This window comes from Populus alba, chromosome 1, assembly GCF_005239225.2.
Source record: "Populus alba chromosome 1, ASM523922v2, whole genome shotgun sequence".
In the NCBI taxonomy this organism is placed as follows: Eukaryota; Viridiplantae; Streptophyta; class Magnoliopsida; order Malpighiales; family Salicaceae; genus Populus; species Populus alba.
In genome coordinates this window covers 5,679,008-5,700,999 of record NC_133284.1, presented here as the reverse complement: position 1 = coordinate 5,700,999, position 21,992 = coordinate 5,679,008, and the positions used below count along the sequence as shown (strand labels likewise).

The window sequence follows — 21,992 nt, the reverse complement described above, 5'->3', positions numbered from 1 at the left end:
TAGTATTGGGAAAAATTCATAAAATGACCTGAGATTGTTGATATATCATACTTAGAGAGTAATGTAAGATTATTTTTAAAGTTTTGCTTAACATCTTAACCTTTTGAGTTAATTCTTTTCCTTCCTCTTTATGCTGATCAATTACTCAGCGGGTGCTAGTCATTTCGTCTTGCTTGTCCGAAAACGTTTTCTGAAAAACTTGCAATTATTGCTCTTGACCATGGAATATTTGAATGAGTTTCCATTGTCGATGGGGAAAAAAAAACCCTCAATGGTGAATAATACTTAAGTCTTGGTTGACAATAGCCTAACCAATAATATCTTTATTATCAAATAAAAATAAAAAACTTAAAAACTCTAAATTATATATTATTAAAAAATTATTTCAATTTAAAAAATTAAATTTATTATAAAAAAAACTTATAAGCTTAAATTATTAGGTGGAATTCTAAAACATGATTTATATCATTTTCTAACACACATACTCATTGTAAAAACTCTTTGAATTTAAAATTTGAACGAACTAACACTACTTTGTACTATTAATTAATTTTAATTAAAAAGAGAATGAGAATGATGAAATTCAAACTTGAAACTCTGATATATATTATATTAAATAATTATTTCAATTAAAAAATTTAGCCTGTTATATGAATTCTTAAGATATGATTTATATTATACATTTAATAACTTATATTTTATATTTATACAAGACTAAGGAAAGTAAATTAATCAACCATTTCTTAATTTATACGTTATAGAATTTGCAGGATTAGCCCCTCTATATTATGTTTCCAGATTACGAGCTCCTCTCGTATTATTAATCGCCCCTAAAAGTCCCATATCTATTGTCAATAAAATAAAAATGTTTTGCATGCCATATATGTACGATTTTGCTGACGGTAAGCACTAATTACCCCATCTTCGGTTGTCTACATGAATCAACACAGAGCTTATTCAAAGGACGGGATTTGCTCCATTACTTCCTGGCTGAGTTCACCAGGCATGCCTAATATCTGCTAATGGACCACCTCACTGTGCCAGAAAAACTGAGCTTTCTAGGTGAACCCATGTGGGATTTGCTTCTGTCATGGGTCCCCCGCCTTGTGGCTTACGATTTATGGACACTTTTTATCAGATCTTTCTCCCTCCGCTACCAAAATGATTTGCTTTGTTCTCGTTGATTATGTTCCAATATTCAACCGAAGCCAAAATATAATATCCGTGTGTGTGTGTGTGTGTGTGTGTGTGTGAGAGAGAGAGAGAGAGAGAGAGAGAGAGAGAGAGAGAGTCCTCCATCTACATCGACGGAATATTGATGTTCCGTATTCTGAAAGAAAGCAATTATTAGAGAGAAGGTAATTAAATTGCATTTATTTTGCCATCTGTTGGCTCAATCTCATTTGCTTATCAAAATAAAATAAAAAAGGTAACTAAATTGCATAAATTATGCATGCTTAATCAAAAGAAAGGTGAAAGACTAACTAGAACAGGTAGTCAAATCTAAATATATCAAGAATCAAAAGAATAGGAAGGCAGAAAATTTACGGAAATGAACCAGTACTGTTTATTCTAATTCAAAATTATTATGTCAATGCATGCCTTAAAAACATTATAATTGTTTAAACAATTATATCACTTGTGAGAGAGTAATATAAATTATATTTTGGAATTTTACCTAACACTATCAATTTAACCTTTTAGGTTGAATTAGTTTTTTGACATGGTATCAGAATCTTAATAATCAAGTAGTCATGATTTTGAATCTTACCATCCTCATTTATTTGATAAAAATTAAGTACAAGGTAGTGTATGTTTATGCAAGTTTCAAGCCTAAAAAACTTTCACTTGAGAAGATGTACTGTTAAAGAATAATATAAATCATATCTTATTGAAACCTTACCTAACAACATAAAATTTTAGGTTGAATTGGTTATTTGACATCATCAACCTTAACTAATAAGGAAAAATAATCTTAATTGATAGATTGAGTTATAATGGAATATGTTCTCTTACATCAAACATATAAGATTCATCATCCCTAAAGATTCATACATTTTTATGGTTAGCTATACAAAACAAATTATGTACAAGATCATTTCTTTTTAGCATACGGTTACTTTCAATTGATCAATCTTGTTGTTGTTTTATTTTTTGTGCGGATGATCTAGAGACTTTAGACCATTTGTTAATTTAGTGCAAATTTGCTTGGAATTTTTTTTGTCAAAATTCATCTCTTGGTGGGGTATCTCTTGGTGCATCTCAAAGACTTTCGATGAGTTACTTTTCCAATGGCTAAGGGAAAATTTCAAAGGAAAGCGTGGAATCTTCTCTCTTTTAGTGTTGCTTGGAGTATTTGGCTAACCAAGAATAATATGATTTTTAAGGAAATTCAACTAGACTAGGAAGCATGTTTTACTCTAACACTGCACCGATTATAGATCTAGTTGAAAAATTATGACTTAAACTTTAGCTACACAGGTAATGACCTCACCAAAAGTTCAGGCGGTATCCGGAGGTGGGCGAACACAACAGTTGGTGGATTAGAGTCATATAGATTAACAATGTTTATATTTTTAATGGTTAATTGGCCATTAAACAACTACTTAAGTTTTTTTTATGTTTTATTCCGATATTTACTCTATTTTTAGCAATCTCCAGGTTTTGTAATAAATAACTTTTTGTTCTTTTGCCTTGGCAATTCTCTATATGGCTATTTTAATATATTCCTTGATTATCATAAAAAAATAACATAGCATATAGAATCTATATAATTTTTTTTAGTAAGATCCAATAGTCAAATAAAAAATTATGTTTATTTCTATTAGGAAATCGCTTGGCTCGACCATACTATTTATCGGGTTAGTTATGCTTGTTTCTATTAGATAGGTCTTTTAGAGTAACCAAATCATTTATTGGGTTTGAACTTGTCCCTCTATCCATAAATATATTTGTTAGGCTTTTTACGTGATCTAATTGCAAAAATATATGTCTAACTATTCAAATTTTCTTGCATCACTAATAAAAAAAGTACTTGTTATTCTCCATTGGTTGTGGTGCTTTGTTGTGTTATTGATGAAGATATCAATGCTTTTACTTTGTATAAAAAGTTTGGGGTATGCCTCCAACACCAACAAGTGGTTTGAAGGTGTGCACCAATAGGTGGTGCATGACACCTCTGTTTACTTCTCAAAACTCAAAAATACATTAAGATGTGTGTTCAAACAAGGTAGAAAAAAAAAAAAAGGACCAATCTGATTAGGTTAATCCTATAAAAAAAAAAGATAAAACTTTTATTAAAAAAAAATGAATATAAATTATGTCCCAAGAAAGAACATATTTTTTTTAGTTTTTAGGGCACCATTATATTAATGTGTTTTGTTATATGGTTGGCTTTTAGAAGAAGAATTCTGAATGAAAAGCACACTTGGTCTGCATGTATAGAAGTTACCTACAAGGATGAATACCGATATTAGAATATAAAATTATCTCTGTATGTAATCACTTCATTTTTTTTCACTTTAAATCAAATATGAAATAAAATTTCTAGGATGCATTTTAAGATTATTTTTTTTTCAAATATAAATGAAAAGGATTGTATTCTAGAAGGCCAATAAAACCAATAAGGAGAGAAGGAAGATACACATGAGCTAATATTACAAGTCGATCAACATGTAAAAGAAATAAAATGGCCTTATATGGACCCCCAGAAATCTGCAAGTCTTAAGTTGGAGGGGATGCTTAATTAAGAACCCAGCAAAAAATATAGAGTGACCGACTTTCTAATCAAGTCTTGCAATGTTGAGATTGACGAAGGATTTCTAATTAAGTTAGGAAAAAGGCTTCCTAATTTAAAAAGATTTGTATTTAGAACATTTATTGAAATAATATTTAAAATTCTTAGTGGAATTTAATAGTTTGAGCTTGCTTTTATCCTATAATTTCTCTATAAATATAAGAGTCATGTATTCATAATTTTAAGTGTTAAATATCAATATATGTGAGGTTAAATACCTTAGTGTTTTCAGCAGCTTTATGTTTAAATAACCAAATTGTAAAGTTGAAAATTCATATTATAATAAATAGATAATTATTTTTAAGAGAGGACTTCTACCTAGGTAAAGCACGTACGTGGTTTCAAATGAAAGTTGAGAGAATAAATATCAGTGGATGTGACATTTTAAAATTTTCCACTTACGGTTTTTTTGTTAAATACAGAGCCGGGTATCATATATGATCTTCTAGCGCACGTTAAAAATCATCTCCCATGTTTGATGGTTAATATATCTACCTAATGCTACAAAAATAAAGCATTAAATGCATTATAATCTAACAAATTAATATATAAAAACAGTCATTTTCAGTCCTAAAACTTCAAATCGACTAGTATTATTGGCCGAAATGTTAATATATGAAGCTCACTTCCATGCCATTGATAAAGCAACTGTCTTGGTTAAATGTCAACATGATATAATAAAAAATCATAACATTAGAGAAATTTTATGATATTCAGAAAATAACTAATTATATTTATTTATTTTTAAAACAAGACAAACACAAGGTGGAAAAAAAAAAAGATTTTGGTTAAATTTTATTGGTTCATGGTAGATATCGGATTGGTTTTTTATCCTTTTCAAAGTGAATATAGAAAATACTCAAATAGCATAAAATCATTTTTTTCGTGTGTGTGTATCGCCCATTACCAGCAATGAATTAGACGTTGTACTGAGTTAAATCATCGAAACATGGCTGAACCTTGTATTATTTCTTCTTAAACTCCTTGTGCAGCTTGGGCTCAAACATTTTAACGAAGGACAAACAAAGCTTTAACTTGCATGTATATTATACTTCAAATAATTTGTCATCAAATAGGCACAACGTCACTCCGAATTACAAATCTACAACGTTAGCTGCCCCTTAGCTACCGACATCTCGACACGAATTCATATCCAACTATGAAATATTTAAAATAAGCACAAGCATCTTGCACATAATTGTGTACAATACACTCACTCTATAAATTAAGTACAATCGAGATTAATAGCCATATGGTATTTAAAATAAGCATAAGCATCTTGCATATATACTAAAAAATTAAGAGTATTTGAGGTTGATACCCATGTAGCGCCATGATTTTTCTTTTAATTAATAAACGTTATTCATAAAACTAAGATAACAATATTTAAATTTTGTGGTTGACATTAAGTATTACTCTAAGATTCATATATAATGATACATATTGTAAAGAGTGAAATATAATTTAGGGGTTATCGGTTCATGTTTTTTTTTTTTGAAGTTGATTTGATTTTTGTTCTTGATATAAGAGAGATGTGAGTGTATATGGGGACTTTTGGATGGTAAGTTTGGTTGTCGAGATTAAAGGGCTGTTTAAAAGTGTGTTTTAAATAGTATTTTTTTATTTTAAAATTATTTTAATGTGTTAATATAAAAAATAATTTTTAAAAATTAAATAAAATATTATTTTAATAAATTTATAAATAAAAATACTATAAAAAATAATGTCCAAGAAATTTACTCGAAAATAAGTGGACTATTCTTTCCTTGGTAAGAAACAAAGGACCCACACGTTTTTCTTAAATCATAATACTCAGATAATTAATACTGCTGCATACACATAAACAAGTGATCATTTGTCAGTTTGATTTTCGTTTATGTTGTCTTTATCAGTACTCACACTCGTGTTAATGGGCTAATAAAGGAATTACCTTTTCTTCTTTTCTGTCTTAAATAAAAAGAAAAAATAGCAAGATAAATCTTGTACATCACAGCTCGTTGAAAGAGCATTTTTCTTTATCTTCTCACAGAAAAGGCAATTTCCCACAATTTTCACAATCACACGGCCTCCGTTACGGGTCAAAAGTGGCGAGTCAACCAGGCTCAGGTTCGGCCGGTCAGCATTGCCATCAAATATCAATGTTCTTCACGTTACGGGTTTTTACTTTTTAGGGGAAAATCTTTCGTTGGAAACTCCTCCTCCTTGCTCCAACAGATCACGCATGTGGATTTCCAGTGCATGAACAAGTTCCTCTTTTTTTTTTTTTTTTTATTATTATTATTACTTGTCAAGTTAAATAACGAACCAGACATGCACTGTTTTCAATGTTAATTTTAAGATAATATGAAACTTTATTCAGTCGACCCTTCATTTGCACTATTTTCTTTTCTTCTGTCCTCGCCTCGCATGCATTGACTCTTGTTAAAATATTCAAGCTGTGTTAAGAACTAAAGATTTTTTTAACAATTTTTTTAACCACGATATCGTCAAATTAACACAGCATGTTAAATAAGTAGTACTTATACTGCTCTCAATTAATTAAATTTCCAAATCCCATTGAATGATTAGTGTCGGGGGGTGCAAAGAGTACGTAAAAGTGTTGCCTACATTAGCAAAATCGTTGAAAACCTATCAATATCTAAGACTTTCAAGGCTAAACCTGAGGAATATTAACCACACATGCAATTGTTTACCTGATGCGCCGGACAAATTGTTGGCATGGCGAGGACACAATAACCACTTCTAACACACAAACAAGGTAATGATAATTTGGCTCGTCTTTATGATATCACCATGATCATTTAATTAGCCTATATATGTCTCAACAATATAAGTTAAAAATGCATGTCATATAGTTTCTAGCTAGGAGTTTCTTTCCATTTTAATTAATTCAGAAAAATACTTCAGATCAGTCTTCTAATCATAAATCTCTGCCTGGACAAGCATGACCTGAAATGGATATGCATCAAGACAGGGAGTACTGGAAAAGTTTAGACAATATTTATCACCTAATTGGCTGTAATTATTATTATAAAGCTAAAACCGGAGAGGTTTTAAATTTGATGTTCAATATGAATTAGTCCCTTCCCCCAAAACTAGGTTGTTTAATTTAGTCTTTTTTTGTTGTTGTTTCGATTCTCCTTCTTTGCATAGTTGCTTTTGATCCTCTCGTAGAAGTTTATCAATTTGTGAAAAGAAAATATTCTTGTTAGAGAGAGAGGCTCCTTATTGGAGAAATGGAAGTGAGATGAAATGATTGGAAACTTGGTTTTTAGTATCGAATAAAATGTTTTTGTATTTGTGTTTTAAAAATATTTTTAAAAATATTTGAAAATATATATTATTTTTTTGCTTCAAATTAATTTTTTTTTTGTGTTTTTCAAATCATTTTGATGTGTTGAAATTAAAATATAATTTTAAAAAATAAAAAATATATTATTTTAATATATTTTTGAATAAAAAATACTTTAAAAATCAATCGCAACTACACATTAAAACATATTGTTGCCACTTTATTTTGATAGTTCTCGAGCAACCTAGTCAAGTGGAGGTGCTTATGAGATTCAAAAGGGTCGGAAAAGTAGGTATGAATACAGTTGTAGAAAGAGGCATGGAAAATTAATTTAACTATTTGATGTTTAAAAGAACATATTCATATGTATTTATTGAGTTCTTTATGATGATCTCAAGGTGTTTTATGTAAGAATAGAGTTTTAAAAAATTACTTTTTAGAGAGAAAATCAAAGATTTATAACTTTTTTATAACTAAAAATTAAGTTTCGAAAAAAGAGAGGATGATATTACTTTGTTTTTTTAGAGCTTGCTTGAGACGAGGCCTAGCTCACTTAGCTGGGATGCGTGCGGGTCTGCAATCTGGGTCTGCCTTCTTACCTTTTTTTTGTTTTCTTTTTCAAAATTCAACCTTTTTTTAATACTAAACACTATTTATTAATTCTCATTCCAAAATAAATAAATTGATTATAATATATTTTAAGGTCTTTTAATATATGTGTGTTTATGGAGAGAAGTTAAATTTTTAATTTTGAAATCTTAATACGACGTTCAACAATAAGAAAACTAAAATAGAATACACTGAAGTTTTATTCATCTTCGTTAATTTAAAATGTATAAGGATGCGAGTTTCTACTCATAGATCTATAGTTTTTAATAATAAATATTTAGTTAATTTGTGAGTTTTTATGTGATGTGTTTTTTGTAAAATATATTGCTTAAAATACATTTTATTTTACTAAGTTCAATAATTATATATATTAGTCAACATTTATCTATTTTGATGCAATAAAAAGATATTATTTATAACAAGTAGAACTAAAATAAGTAAATTCAATGAATAATATTTAGATATCCAACAATATACAAGTCATTGCTTCATTTAAAAATCTGATAGAATTGAAATGCATAACTTTAAAATAATTTAATTTATTTTTGATTATGAAAAGGGTATTAAGTATGATATTTCTTTTGTTTTTTTTCATTTTCCCACTTGATTTATCAATCATGTTATCCATATTCATATGATAGCATTTAATTATTGTTTTAAAACTGAAAAAATTGAGACATTTGTGTTAAAAACTAGTTTAGTTGTGAAGACAGAGAAAAAAAAAATAAGTTTTTATCTTTATTTTAGGGACTATTTTTAGTTAATTTCTTGTCCCTGTAAACCAATGGGAAAAAGACAGAATCAAATTAATCTTTTTATATAAATACCCCTTTAACATGTTATAGTTTCAATCTCTATCTTTACATTTATATCTGGGCCATTGATTTTAATTAACTTAATTTTCACTATCAAATTTAAAAATTATAAAATATAAAAGCAAAAATTATAAAACAAAATATGGGAAATATAAACAAGAAAGAGAAAATATCTTATCTCCCATCAATGAGATACATTTTTAAAACTTTCTTTATCTTATATATTATTATCAAACACAATTCTATTTTTTTATTATTATTATATTTCATCACCACTACCTATCTCAATTGTATCCGTCTCTTTTATTTCAAAATAGAAAATAAACCCTAAATGTCTTAGTTTTTGTCCACGGCAAATGATTTTTATAATGAGAATGTATTGCAAGAGTTTCAATTGGCTAGCAAGAATTAGGCCATTTGATCATCTAATGATAGATGTAATGGTATTAAAAATGTACCCCGTAATTATAGGTTACTTAATAGATAGTGATTGAATAGTTTCATTTTCATGTTTGAATAAATTATATGAAAATACGGTAGCCTAGTGACTAAGAAGATTAAAAAAAAATATATTTCCCTTAAGTTTTCAGGTTAAAATACTTGGGGCAACACTTAGAGAATTTATTAAATTTCTCTAAAACTAATAGGTGGATACAAAACTTTCTCTAAATTTTCAACTAAACCATACAATTGATAAAAAAATAATTGATGCCCAACTAATTACCTCTTATTTATCCAATTCAAGAATAAATAGCATTAAATTATTTTTTTTCTAAATTTTAAAAAAAGCCCTAAATTGACTAAAATTAATTGGGACCCAACTAATTATCCATCATTTATTTAATTTAAATTTATTCAACCTAATTAATATATTTAATTATTATCAACTCCACACAAAATTAATTTTCTCTGAATCTTCAACCGAACCATAAAATTAACAAAAACTAATTTGTACTCATTAAATTTCTCATTATTTTTTCAATTATAACAAACATAAGTCTTAAAATCACACTCAATTTTATCAAGTAACAAATTAAATCCATTTAACCCAATTCTTGAACAAAGTATAAAATAAAAAAGGGTTAAGAATATAAATGGATCAGTTTGTTTACTTAGTGTAGTGAAAAAAAACCCAAGATAGGGAAGTTTAAGCCTTTAGAGAGTTGTTACGCCGACACTAACAGGTTGTGGTTGCTGGATTTGTGGAGGTTATAGAGGTAGTTGTCAAGAGGTCAGGGAGAGAAAGAAAGAGTGTTTTGATCTAAAATTTATGAGGAAAATGAGTGGTAGGGAGTCACTATCAGGTTTTAATTTCTCTTAAAATCACTAATGAATAAAATCACCGATGGGATTTTCATTGGTGATTTTACATGTTAGCAATGCCGATAAAAATATGAAAGATTTTTTTTATTTTGTCACCATTTCCACCTGAAATTACCGATGAAGATTTTTCATCGTGTTTTCTATTAGTAAACCTCTATGAAATATTTTTCTTTGATTTTTTTTTTTCAATTTTATGGAGTGTTTTAGAGTTCATTTTGTTGTGTGGTTGCTTTTGCCTTTGAAGCAACCACAACAACTCAATTGTTTGGTTATGCTCCCACAATAGATTTATAGTAGTGGGGCCTACCATTAATTGTGGCACAGCCACAAGTTTCCGAGAAGCAGCAAAGAGCTGCTTCTTGGACTGGAAAACTCATGAACAGTGATGTTCATGGTTTCCTTTCCCGAATAGTGGAGCACTGTTCATGGGTTTTTTTTCAATGAACGGTGGAGCATGCTCCACTGTTCCAACCAGACCAGTCCAGTTCAAAGCTAAAAATGCATTGAACTAGGTCTGACTAATAAAATAAAAAAAATATTTTTTATTTTTAATTATTTTTTATTCAAAAAACTAGCATTAAAAAAATATTTTATATAAAGTATTATTTATTTCATGATATAATAGTAATAGTTAAATCTACAATATTTAAATTAAAAACCATCAATATTAATATATATTTTTTAAAATTATTTTTATAACCTCAATTTCAAAAGTAGTTTTAACCAAACAAGTTAAACTACTTTTTGTTCAACCTCAATTTCAACCACAATTTTAATCAAACATATATTTTTCTAAACCAACCACAACTAAAAGTACTTTTTATAAAATAATTTTTTTCAAACCACAATCACAACAGTTACCGCAATACCAAACACACTCTTAGCCTTGAATCTTAGATATTCCATCATTATAACTTGACAACATATTAAATAAATATTTTTAACTTAAAAGTTTAAGTTCTCGAGTAAAACTTTTTTATTTTATACTTTAACATATACAAAAAAAAAAATAAAAGAGTGCATCACCATATTATTTATAATTTTAATCTGTCCACTTATTATATTTCCTTGTTTTATTTTTACAATGATAATTATTATTATTTTGATATGCTCGAACTAACCTAACAATTCATGTAAGTATAAATGTGAAAGAGTTCAATCAATACTTGAATACATTAATTAATTAGGTAATTTATTTTAGACGTTCGGTCAAAATATAAATTATTATCCATTTAATCGGGAATTAAATTATTAGCATGAAATTAATTCATTATCCCTTCTCATAATTACAAGGAAATGGACGAGTAAGAATTAAGAAGACTTGAATCCAGCGTTGAGTTAGTATTCAGTATGAAAGAAGAGCCATGCGAGGACTATTAAAGCACAGCTAAATAGTAGTCATGTCCATAAGGAGAGGCTGCTGTATAAAAGTATTTTTAGAAAAGTTAAAAAAAATTATTTTAAATTATATCTTTAATATTTTTAAATCATTTTATATTATAAACCAATATTAAAAACAAATTTTAAAAAATAAAAACTCATTACTACACTATCTAAATTCAAAAACAGACTGTTGCTCGGCAGGACGATCCCATAGTCTGGGCACGTGACTGATCCCACCATGTTTGGCTCGAGAAGCGAGGACTGGCCGAAGAGAGGGTCAGCGCCCGTACTCGCCCCCCTGGTCCCTTCGGTTCTGTGGACAACACAACCAAACAGACCGTACACGCAAACCCTAACCACAAAAGTGAATGCAAGGACATAATGGTAAAATCAAAGGAACTAGGAATAAAACATTTTTAAGGTTAAGTCCCATGATTGCCCAAACTGGAAAATAGTCAGTTGTCCTTCCACTTAACCTTTAGACACGTATATCACTTGCCCTTCCTGCTTTAACATTTATTCCTCAAATACCCCAACTCTCCTTTTCTTTTCATAAGTACATTTACTTTCTCCAATCTGGTTCTCCACCGTCCATCCGATTGAGGTATGATAATGTCTATTCACGGATAGAATTTTTTTTTATATTTATATTATATTTATTATTTATTAGTCAAAAAATCTAGATATTTATAAATTATTTATTAAATTTCAGGTATTTATTGTCTATTATTATTTATTAATTAATAAAAAAATAGTTAATATATATTTAAAATATGGTGTGTGTTTTATCTCAATATTAAATATGTAAATATCATATTGAATTAGAAAAAATCTCATATTCTTGAAATATATTTATATATTTAATATATATTTTGAGTAAGTTCGGTCGAATTTTCAAATTAAATTTAATAATATTTATATTCTATTCATTATTTTTTTTATTTTAAAAATACACATCCATTGAGATGATTCAGATTAAATTTCCATCCCTACATTCAACTCCCTGACTTCACATCATACGCCACCAAAATTTAAAGCCTCTGTAGCTAGGCAGGTACAATACACAACTTTGAAGCTCGTTGAGCAGCAATGTAGTATTAGCGTACATTGTAAGCAACCCAGCAATCGATTTTGATTTTGATTTTTCGAAACTTTATATGGTATCATTATCAATATTCTCATTTAGCCATCCATGCATACATTACATACACACACACACACACACACACACACACACTATTATTCTTGCTAGTGTTAATTTCTAGTAAAAACAGTATTAACAGAAGAGTAATTTTGGTGTAAACAGAGGTGAATATGTTGAGAGAGGGCTTCCTTTTTTATATATATAATTAATGGTGTTAGTGAGATTCCAAACAAATTATGGTGAACATAGCTAAAAATAAATCTGTATTTACGGGGTCTACGTATGTGTATTTTAGCGTGATGCACCGAGTTAATATTAATAAAGCCTAAATACCGATAAAGAGATTGGTGCTGGTGCTTGAAGAGAGGAAGAGAGAGCGAGTGCGTGTGGGTGTATAAAAAAAGAAGAAAACTTTTATGTGTGGAGACTTGTTGGGATTTGTTGAGTGCTAAAATTAAAGAAAGGTTTTTGGTGGAGAGAGAGAGAGAGAGAGAGAGAGAGAGGGAGAAGATATGGGGAGAGGTAGGGTTGAGTTGAAGAGAATTGAGAACAAGATCAACAGGCAAGTAACATTTGCAAAGAGAAGGAATGGACTTTTGAAGAAAGCCTATGAGCTTTCCGTTCTTTGTGAAGCAGAGGTTGCTCTCATCATCTTCTCCAATAGAGGAAAGCTGTACGAGTTTTGCAGTGGTTCAAGGTATCACCAAAACAAACCAATTTTTGTACCCTTCAAACACACACAGGAAAAAAAAAAAACACAAAAGCTTCTCTCTTTTAACTCTCGCATGCAGCTTCCTTCACTCTTTCTCTCTCTTAGCTAGCTAGATTCGCCCAATGTTTCTTTGACCTTTTTTTTTTTTTTTCCTTGTTTTGAGACCTGTCTTTAGATTTTCGGAGCTCGGTAAGTTGATTTTTTCTGTTTTCAGTGTTGGGTTTTTTAAGCATTTGTTCTGAGAATTGAAGAGAGAGAGGGAAATAAAAGTTGGTTTCTTTTTGTTTCCGTTTCTATGAATGTCTCGGCGTTTATAGCAGGTAGAGTGTGTTCGTGTTGGTATTGATGCTAGATCTGCAACTGGAAAACCACAAAAAAGAGAGATAAACGTTATATCTACTGTTATATTGACCCAAACTCTATACAATTTTTCTTAGCTCCCATAGTCTTTTGCCCTTTCTCCGTCTCTTTTCCTTTTACGTTTACTATCTGAATTTTCCATTTCTGTGTTCATTTTTCTTCTTGAAAAGTAAAAACAATATGATGATCTGTTGCTCTTCCAACAGTTCGAGAGACCCATCAAGCTATGCGATGTATATGGAGTTTTCTTCATAATCATAGAAGCTAAAAACGTTATTTTCTGATCACCCATAGTCATAATTCATCCTTTGTCTTCTTTATCATTCTTTTCCTTTCATTTTCTCTTCAGGATCCAACATAGCATGGTTGTTGCATAAGATCAAGAACAATCTTCTCTTCTTTCTCCCTCTTTAATCTTTGAAAGTGCTGCCCTTTTTCATTCAACCATTTTGAGGTTAATAAGGTCTTAGATTGTTCATTTCAAAACTCCAATCAACTTGATTTCGTTAAAAAAGTTAGAGTTTCTGGGAGCTGTTGAAGTTTTGATTGGAGAAAGTTTGCAATTTAGTTGATCTTGCTATCTCTCTCTCTCTCTCTCTCTCTCTGATCATTTGCGATCTATGAAGCTTAGGGTTTTCCTTTAATTTACCTTTATATTGTCAGTCCATGTCTTCATTGATTTTCTGTTTTACACATTTTCAATTTTGTAGGTTTTTTCCCAACTACCTCACAGAGTTTTCAAAGTTAATTTTGAGAAGAAAAAAATAAAAACACAAACTTTTGTTATGATTAAATTTAATTACATGATGGAAAAGACAAGTTCGTCATAATTCATGCTCTCTACCCTCATACTTTTTGCTGCAAATGTTTTCTATCAATCAATAAGAACGGGACATTATGACTGCTGTTTTTTCTTCTCTTCTCCCTTCACATCAGTCCTTTCACATGGGAGCTTCCATTCTTTCCATTGGATCTTCAACTCTCTCTTTTCTGTTTCGGTGGAGAGAGGATATTTCCAGTCACATGAACTGATAGAGACATCTAGGGTTTTGATCTTTGCCAAGGATACTTTAGGTTTCAGTATCTACAGATCAGTAGTCCTCTCACTCTTTTCAGTATACTGAATTGTTCTCTTTCATTCAAATCAGAGGTCATCTTAATAGCGGTGTGCTCTCGAAGTCTGTAATTGAGTTTGTGTCTTTGGAGTGATCAATCTAATGTCCACAGGATGTTTTAACTCCTCCTAATTAGAGGTTCCTTTTCTCTTGTCCAATTGTTAGTGCCCTTAAATTCCAGTCCAACATTACATTCTGTGTTCTTAATTATCTTAGGGTTTTGCTTGTACAATTGACTATTTATGTCTAGACATTTTTAATTAACTAATTTGTTAAAGTAGGGTTAATTACATTTCTTCTATTGAATTAATGGATTTTTTCCTTGAATTATTGCTGATCTTCTGAAGAAAATTTTCAAAAAATACATCAAATAAAACCTCCTAATTAATTTGTTCCCATCTCTTTCAGCTTTGAATTAAAGAGCTCTTTTTTTTTTTCTTTCGTGACAAAAAAAATATAGAACTGCAATGGCAACTGCTAAACTTTGGGGGCGGGGTGCTTCTACAGTCAATTTTCTATCTTTTTAAAACTTCATTGCTCAAATTAATCATCATCATTTGTCACCAAATATTTGTTATTAGCTGACTAATTGCTTGAAAATTGGCTTCCCAATTTCGCATGCCATCAACTCTATGACCATACCTGATCTCCACAGCCCAATTTATTTATAAATTCATCCTGAAACATCACCAAATTGTTTCTTAATTACGAAGAGGGTGTGCTATCCGTATGCTTCTGGTTGGCCTTAATAACCAGAGAAAATGAGCAGCAAAAGATTGTTCATATTTACGGACTCGAACTGATGTAGTGTACAACAAAGATTTGGAAAAGAAAACTCTTTAGATAGAGAAATTTAATCAATTTATAATTGGTAACTTTCAATGGTTAGTTTAACTTTACAAACTACTTATTCACATGTACCAAGTTTAAACTTTTTTAAAAAATGCATTAGAGAAATATTGGTCAATTCTAAGTTCATTCACTCGACTTTGGCATATTTCTATTGAAATACCATGTCATAACTACACTACAGATCGGCTCTCTCCCCTTGTGAATTGTTAGCTATTGCAATAAAATCTCAAAATAAATTTGTTGGGTTAATGATAAAATAAAATGTAAATGAGTTTCTTACCAACTTAGACAGGAAAAGTAAGAAAATTTCACAGGAAACTAACACTATCTGAAAAGGATTATTATGCTCAAAATAGATCCTTGCTATGTTGTCCTCATACATGTCTCTATTTGTTGTTACAATCTTTGCATCAATCTTGATGGTTAGATTTTAAGATTTAAAATCTACTTATTTTTGCTGTTGTTGTTCAGCATGCTCAAAACTCTTGAGAGGTACCAGAAGTGCAACTATGGAGCACCAGAGCCAAATGTGTCTGCAAGGGAGGCCCTGGTACGCAAATTTACCCTTTTCCTATATCCTTTGAATTTCCCTCTTTCTTCTGGTCCTTTATTTGATCTTCTAAAGTATGAATTTCTAGTAAGTTATATAGAAACAATCAGGTTTGCGTGGCAATAAATATCACAACAAAGGATATATAAAAGTCCAGAAATTATCACAGAAGATAGATATATGATGCCCCCCTGAGATGTAATTCAAAACCAGAATGCTTGAGGATTTTTTTTTTTTTTTTTTGTGATGATTCTAGCCAATATTTAATTTATCTAGTAATCATTATTATTTCAGTCAGCTAGATTCTGTGGAACTAAGTTTGCTTTCTTACAATGTTGAACCAAGCTAATAGCATTCTTAAAAGACACGTAGCAGTTGTATTTTAGTTGTTGCAATCTGTTGCTGCGAGATCCGGTGCAGTGACAAGAAGCAAGTTCTATAGGCAAGCGTAAACTAACAATAATTTGTTGGTGAAATTTTTTTCAAGTAAAGGAATTAGCAATGGTCTTTATAACTTACTTACAATACCATGTCCTTAGAGCACATCCTCGTAGTTCCGATCAAGGTCATCTTAATTTGTAATTGAGGGAATGTAAACAATAACTTACTTTTTGGTAGCTGGAAAATGCCCCTTTTCTTTTTATAATTTGAATAAAATGAGTCTATTTTTTTCTTAAAAAATGATCGGCTTTATTCATCAAAAAATAACAGTTTGTCGTCATTAAGAAAATCAAGAACAAAATTGCAGAAAAAAACAGCAGCTAAAAATCTTTAACTACATTTATCAACTATATATATATATATATTATTTTCAGGAAGCAAGTAATCTCAATTATTATATTAGTTTGGAGCTTTGATAATATTAATCAATATTATCAATTATGATAAGATATTATGGCTACTGCCTCGTCAAGGCTCACTGATAGTCCAGTGCACTTGCATATATGCACTGCAAATCTTATCAACGTAATTTGTAGGTGTTTTGAATCATTCATGTTCAAATGGATTGTACTGCTTTGGCTGTAGGAACTGAGTAGTCAGCAGGAATATCTGAAGCTTAAAGCACGTTATGAAGGCCTGCAAAGAACCCAAAGGTGAGGATGCCTTAAGCAGCAATTTTTAAAATGTAGTCTTTCAAGGGTGATCCTCATTAGAAAGTGTCATTATCTACATTCAAAAATAATATTGAAATCTGACCTTTGATATCACCAAATATTTCATTGCCATCGAACTACAGGAATCTTTTGGGAGAAGAACTTGGCCCTCTAAGCAGCAAAGACCTAGAATCACTTGAAAGGCAGCTTGATATGTCATTGAAGCAGATCAGATCAACAAGGGTATTTTGAAGATAGAACGATTGGATATATATTATCAAATTGACTATACTTAGTATTCTGATTAATAAGTAAAATTCTGAAAATATAGAACAGAGTCAATTACAGTTAAACTTCTCTTGGATGTTAAATTTGACTTGACTGCACACAAATAAGTACTTTATATATGTAACAAAGCACTTGACACCCAGCAGTACATATCTCAACTTCATAATTCCTCTTATTGTTCTACAGACCCAATACATGCTGGATCAGCTCAATGACCTACAGCATAAGGTATGGAAACTTCTGAAGCTTCCTTGTTGGCTGTTGATTTCCTTTTCCTAGCACTCTTTATTTAACTCCAAACATTACATGCAGGAGCACATGCTGACTGCAGCTAATAAGTCCCTGAAAGAAAGGGTATGTTACTTTTCCATTTAGGTGGAAGCAAGTTAGTTCAGAAACAAGAACCCCTAAAATTAATTCAAGTCAGAAGTTTCTGTTAAGTAGAAATCGAAATCACTGCTAAGCATTAAGTTCCTTTCCACATATTGAAGGTTGGTGGGAGAGACCACCGGTGATGGTTTTGAAACACTTAAGGGAAAAATAAATAATCTGTTTTATTTTATAAATAACAAGCTTACATAAATTGCAAACTCTCAAACTCTTACTCTCTCTTTCTCTCTAGTGTTAATTAAAGCATGAAAAATGAAAGTTCCATGTGTGAAAGATAATGATTGGTGGCAATGTGAAAATGACTGGTGGCTGCCGGTTAATGGTTGGTGGCTGCCATCCTTAACCTTCTGGGATACATTGACTTTATGACAACATTGAACATAAATTACTCCTATTGATTTGGCCTCCCCTGCTAAGAATAGCCTGAATATGATGACATATCGGTTGTTGTATTTGCTCACTTTGCAGTTGATGGAAGGCTACCACTTAAATTCATTCCAGTTGAATCCAAGTGCAGAAGATGTGGAGTACGCTAGACAACAAGCTCAACCCCAGGGTGATGGGTTTTTTCATGCTTTGGAGTGTGAACCTACACTACAAATTGGGTATGTCTGGTCTCTTAAGTCTAATCCTTACTGTTTTGCAACCTTTCCGCTGGTTACATAAAATGATGGTCACAGAAAAAAAAAAAAAAGAAAAAAAAAAGAAGAAACTAAAGTGATTGTTTTACGTCAGTTATGTTTCTGGAAGCCATCGTTCCAACATTGTAGAATCACTTGTCAACGTTTAAGAGCAAAAGCTAAGTGACGAGGGGGATTTGTCTTACAACGATTTTATTCTGAACTGCAGGTATCAGCCAGAAAATATAACAATGGTCACTGCTGGGCCAAGTATGACTACTTACATGCCAGGTTGGTTAGCATGATAAGAAGACTAGCTATGGTTCTCACTCTCAGCCATGCATGGTATTCCTTTCCTCAACATGATGGTTCCCATATTTGATCAGCAAATTTGTGTTTTGTCTTGTATGTTATTGATGAAACAGTCTTCGTTTAGCACGTAGGTGGTCTATATCATAATTCTACTGCACCGTAGGAACAGTGCAAGTAATGCTTTGTGTGGCGTGTGCAAGGCACTGCGCTGCTTCGTTTAGCACTTAGCAGTTGCAGGCTTTTTTTTTTTTTTTTCAAATGAAGAATAATTCTCCTTTGTATGTAAGACCATAAGATACTCCAGCTTTTAATGTGTTTCTATCTATCTGTTTATCTTTACGTGACTCTCATGATGTTCTGTGCGGTTTAGAATTATGCAGAAAATAGAGATAGAACACTGGAAATTAGTGAACCTGACTCGTTATAATTATGGGCTCTGTGAGCTTCTTTTTTATTTATTTCTTGATGAGTGGAGCTAGCTGATGCATTAGCTTCTTTTCCCCTTATATGGTCCATGCCATCAGCTGTCGCAACATAGAGGTTTGACATGCAGAATCACAGACAGAGAACAAGGTGGCCTATTTCATAGGTTGCATGCAGCAACCCGGATTTTCATGGCCTGTTACATGAGTGATATTGCCTTGCAATATTGATCGAAAATACTTCAGCTTTTTTATTAAGAAATTAGCTGATATGATGATGATGTCCATAAGAACTAATGAATTTTCAACATTTACAATAATTGTTATGATACCAAAGGTTATGGCTCATGTGATACATTGATACTCGCACAAAGAGGTAAAGACTTTATTCGAGCCACTTAGGATTCGGTCACTCAAGCAATGTATTGTGAATAAAGGAAAAAAGAGAGGGAGACTCAATTTATTTTTAGATTTGTTTCTTAAAAGTTGTGTTTATTTAGGATTGGGTTTGATAATTTATTTTAATTATCTAAGTTATAGGATCTTGAGGTGTCGAGAAAAAAAAATTCCTCACTTGATTAATGCTTGGTTTATCAAAATTAAATGAAATTTTATTGATTTAAAATAATTAAAACTATGGGGATCAAATTTGAACATTAAATAAATATTTAGCCCTTTTTTTCTTGAAAAAATTGGGGATTGGATTGCATAGGCAAAGAAAAGATTAACCCTATTTTTTTGGTTACTCAATTTTATTTAACCAAAATGGTCCATGCCATCAGCTGTCGCAACATAGAGGTTTGACAAGCAGAATCACAGGCAGGGAACAAGGTGTCCACCCAGATTTTCATGGCTTGTTACATGAGTGATATTGCCTTGCAATATTGATCGAAAATACTTCAGCTTTTTTATTAAGAAATTAACTGATATGATGATGATGTCCAAACATCCTTGCAATTTCCCTGGAGATTTTACTATTAGTTATTTTTAGAATCTATTTTGAAAAAAAAAAAAAAACAGGTATAAATATATTAAAAAAATCTGGAATTGAATTGAAGCAATTTAAAAAATCAAAGGACTAAACAGAAAAAAGGAAGGGAAAATGCCAAATCTGGAAAACAATTTAAAAAGTATGGATCTGTATTGAACAGATTTTAAAAATATAGGGACTAAATTGAAAGAAAAAAAGTGCATTTGGGAGGTAAGATCATGTGCATTGCTATAAGAAAACGAAGAGAAATTGCCTTTTGAAGCTAAAAAGTTAAATATCAAAGCAAGTGTTTAAATATTTATTTTAGTTACAAACTGAATGTCCATCCAACAATTTTTGTTGCTACATTCTCGTGTATTGCAGTCTTGAGCCAGGGGAACTAGCTAGACGAAGCGATTGCAATAGTTGCAGACATGGAGACAACTGGAATTTCAATCCCAGACCAGACCCTTTTCCCAGTAATTTCTGCTATACAAGCGCCTGACAGTGCCGCAGATGAGGCATTACATTATATAATGTGCCTTTGCTGCCATCATTTTTTGGTGCTGTGAAATGTTCTGCCTTGATTGACTATATCACAAAGAACTGCGACAGTAAGTAATAAATTTAAAGTAGATACGAATATCATGATCAGGACTTGTTATCTAAAATGCTTTCTGTGTCTTGCTAGAAACATATATATATATATATATATATATATATATATATATATATATATATATATATATTGTTCTTGCACGATATTTCTCTCCCAGAATGTCTGCGTATCCCGTGTTTGTGCACGGGTGAAATGCACGCGTCATTCAACATGAATAACTGTGTTAGAATCAGGGGTGGTCTCGACTGTTAGCACTCTACCCATGGTTTCTTGCCACTCCACTTTTACAGAGAAAAAAATAATCAGTTAGAGTGAGAATGTGGAACGCCGTTAATGTTTAGTGGAATGCTAATTCCGCCATCCAGAATCAGATGTTAATTTTGCTGAAATATGCCTTCTTGCGCTCTCCACGGGAAAAGTCACTGAGAGAGGAAACATGGACACAGGTGATAAGAATGAACAATCTTAGAATATGGTCACTCTGTTAGCACATTCATCAAGTTTTCTATGGGGAAAACTGGATGTTGTTTAGATTACTATTTTACTTGTAGCTAAGGACGAAGAATGACAATGAGACTAGTGGCATGCTAACTGGATTTTCTAACCTCTGTATACTCCGGAATAAGGGACGCGAAGATAGTCTTTATGGTTGTTTTTTTTTAAAAAAAAATTATTTAAAAATATATTAAAATAATATTTTTTATTTTTAATACCCGTATATTAAAACCATTTAAAAACATAAAACAAAACAAATTATTATCTTAAGAAAATCCAGGCTCTAAACTTTCTTATACAATAGGCTTGGAGACTGCAGGCATTCAAAGTTAAGAAGCGTCCACCGTGACAAGTGGCGTCGTGCGAAGGTGCTCCTCCCATAGCCTCTTCAACTGACCCAGTATTCCTCTGTCTTCGGCCTCTCCAACACATGTATTAGCCCAGTTTTGGCCCGTCACAAGTGGCTTCACGGCCTAATTCACTGAAGTGCAATCCGGTCCAGCAGATAGACATGAGGACTCGTCGACCCTGGCTCTCTAGACCATGCCGAGTTCTAAGTGGATCTAGAAAAACTGGTTAACTTACAATGTATGGGAGATTTGATGACTTTTTTTTATGCTTTTTCAAAATAATTTCGTTTTAATTTGAAAAAAATTCATAATAATACTAATTTGGATAAAAATTAAAATAATTATTAACCTAGTTCAACTCTTTCAAATTATAATTTGAGCTTTAGATCCGATATAAGTTAGGCTGAATCCAAAAATTCAAAAATATATGTTCTTTTAATTTACAAGGATATTTTATAAATATTTTTTCAAAAAAAAAATT

The 21,992-nt window shown here is 31.0% G+C and overlaps 1 protein-coding gene across 1 annotated transcript; it reads left to right on the top strand.

Moving 5' to 3' along the window:
* The first annotated feature begins 12,625 nt into the window (after window positions 1-12,625).
* LOC118043394 (agamous-like MADS-box protein MADS4) lies at window positions 12,626-18,954 on the top strand. Its single transcript, XM_035051363.2, has 8 exons — window positions 12,626-13,059; window positions 15,873-15,951; window positions 16,978-17,045; window positions 17,189-17,288; window positions 17,520-17,561; window positions 17,646-17,687; window positions 18,192-18,328; window positions 18,573-18,954. Exons 1-8 carry the CDS (start codon window positions 12,875-12,877, stop codon window positions 18,646-18,648), a joined length of 729 nt encoding a protein of 242 aa, XP_034907254.1. The 5' UTR covers window positions 12,626-12,874; the 3' UTR covers window positions 18,649-18,954.
* Window positions 18,955-21,992: the final 3,038 nt, after the last annotated feature.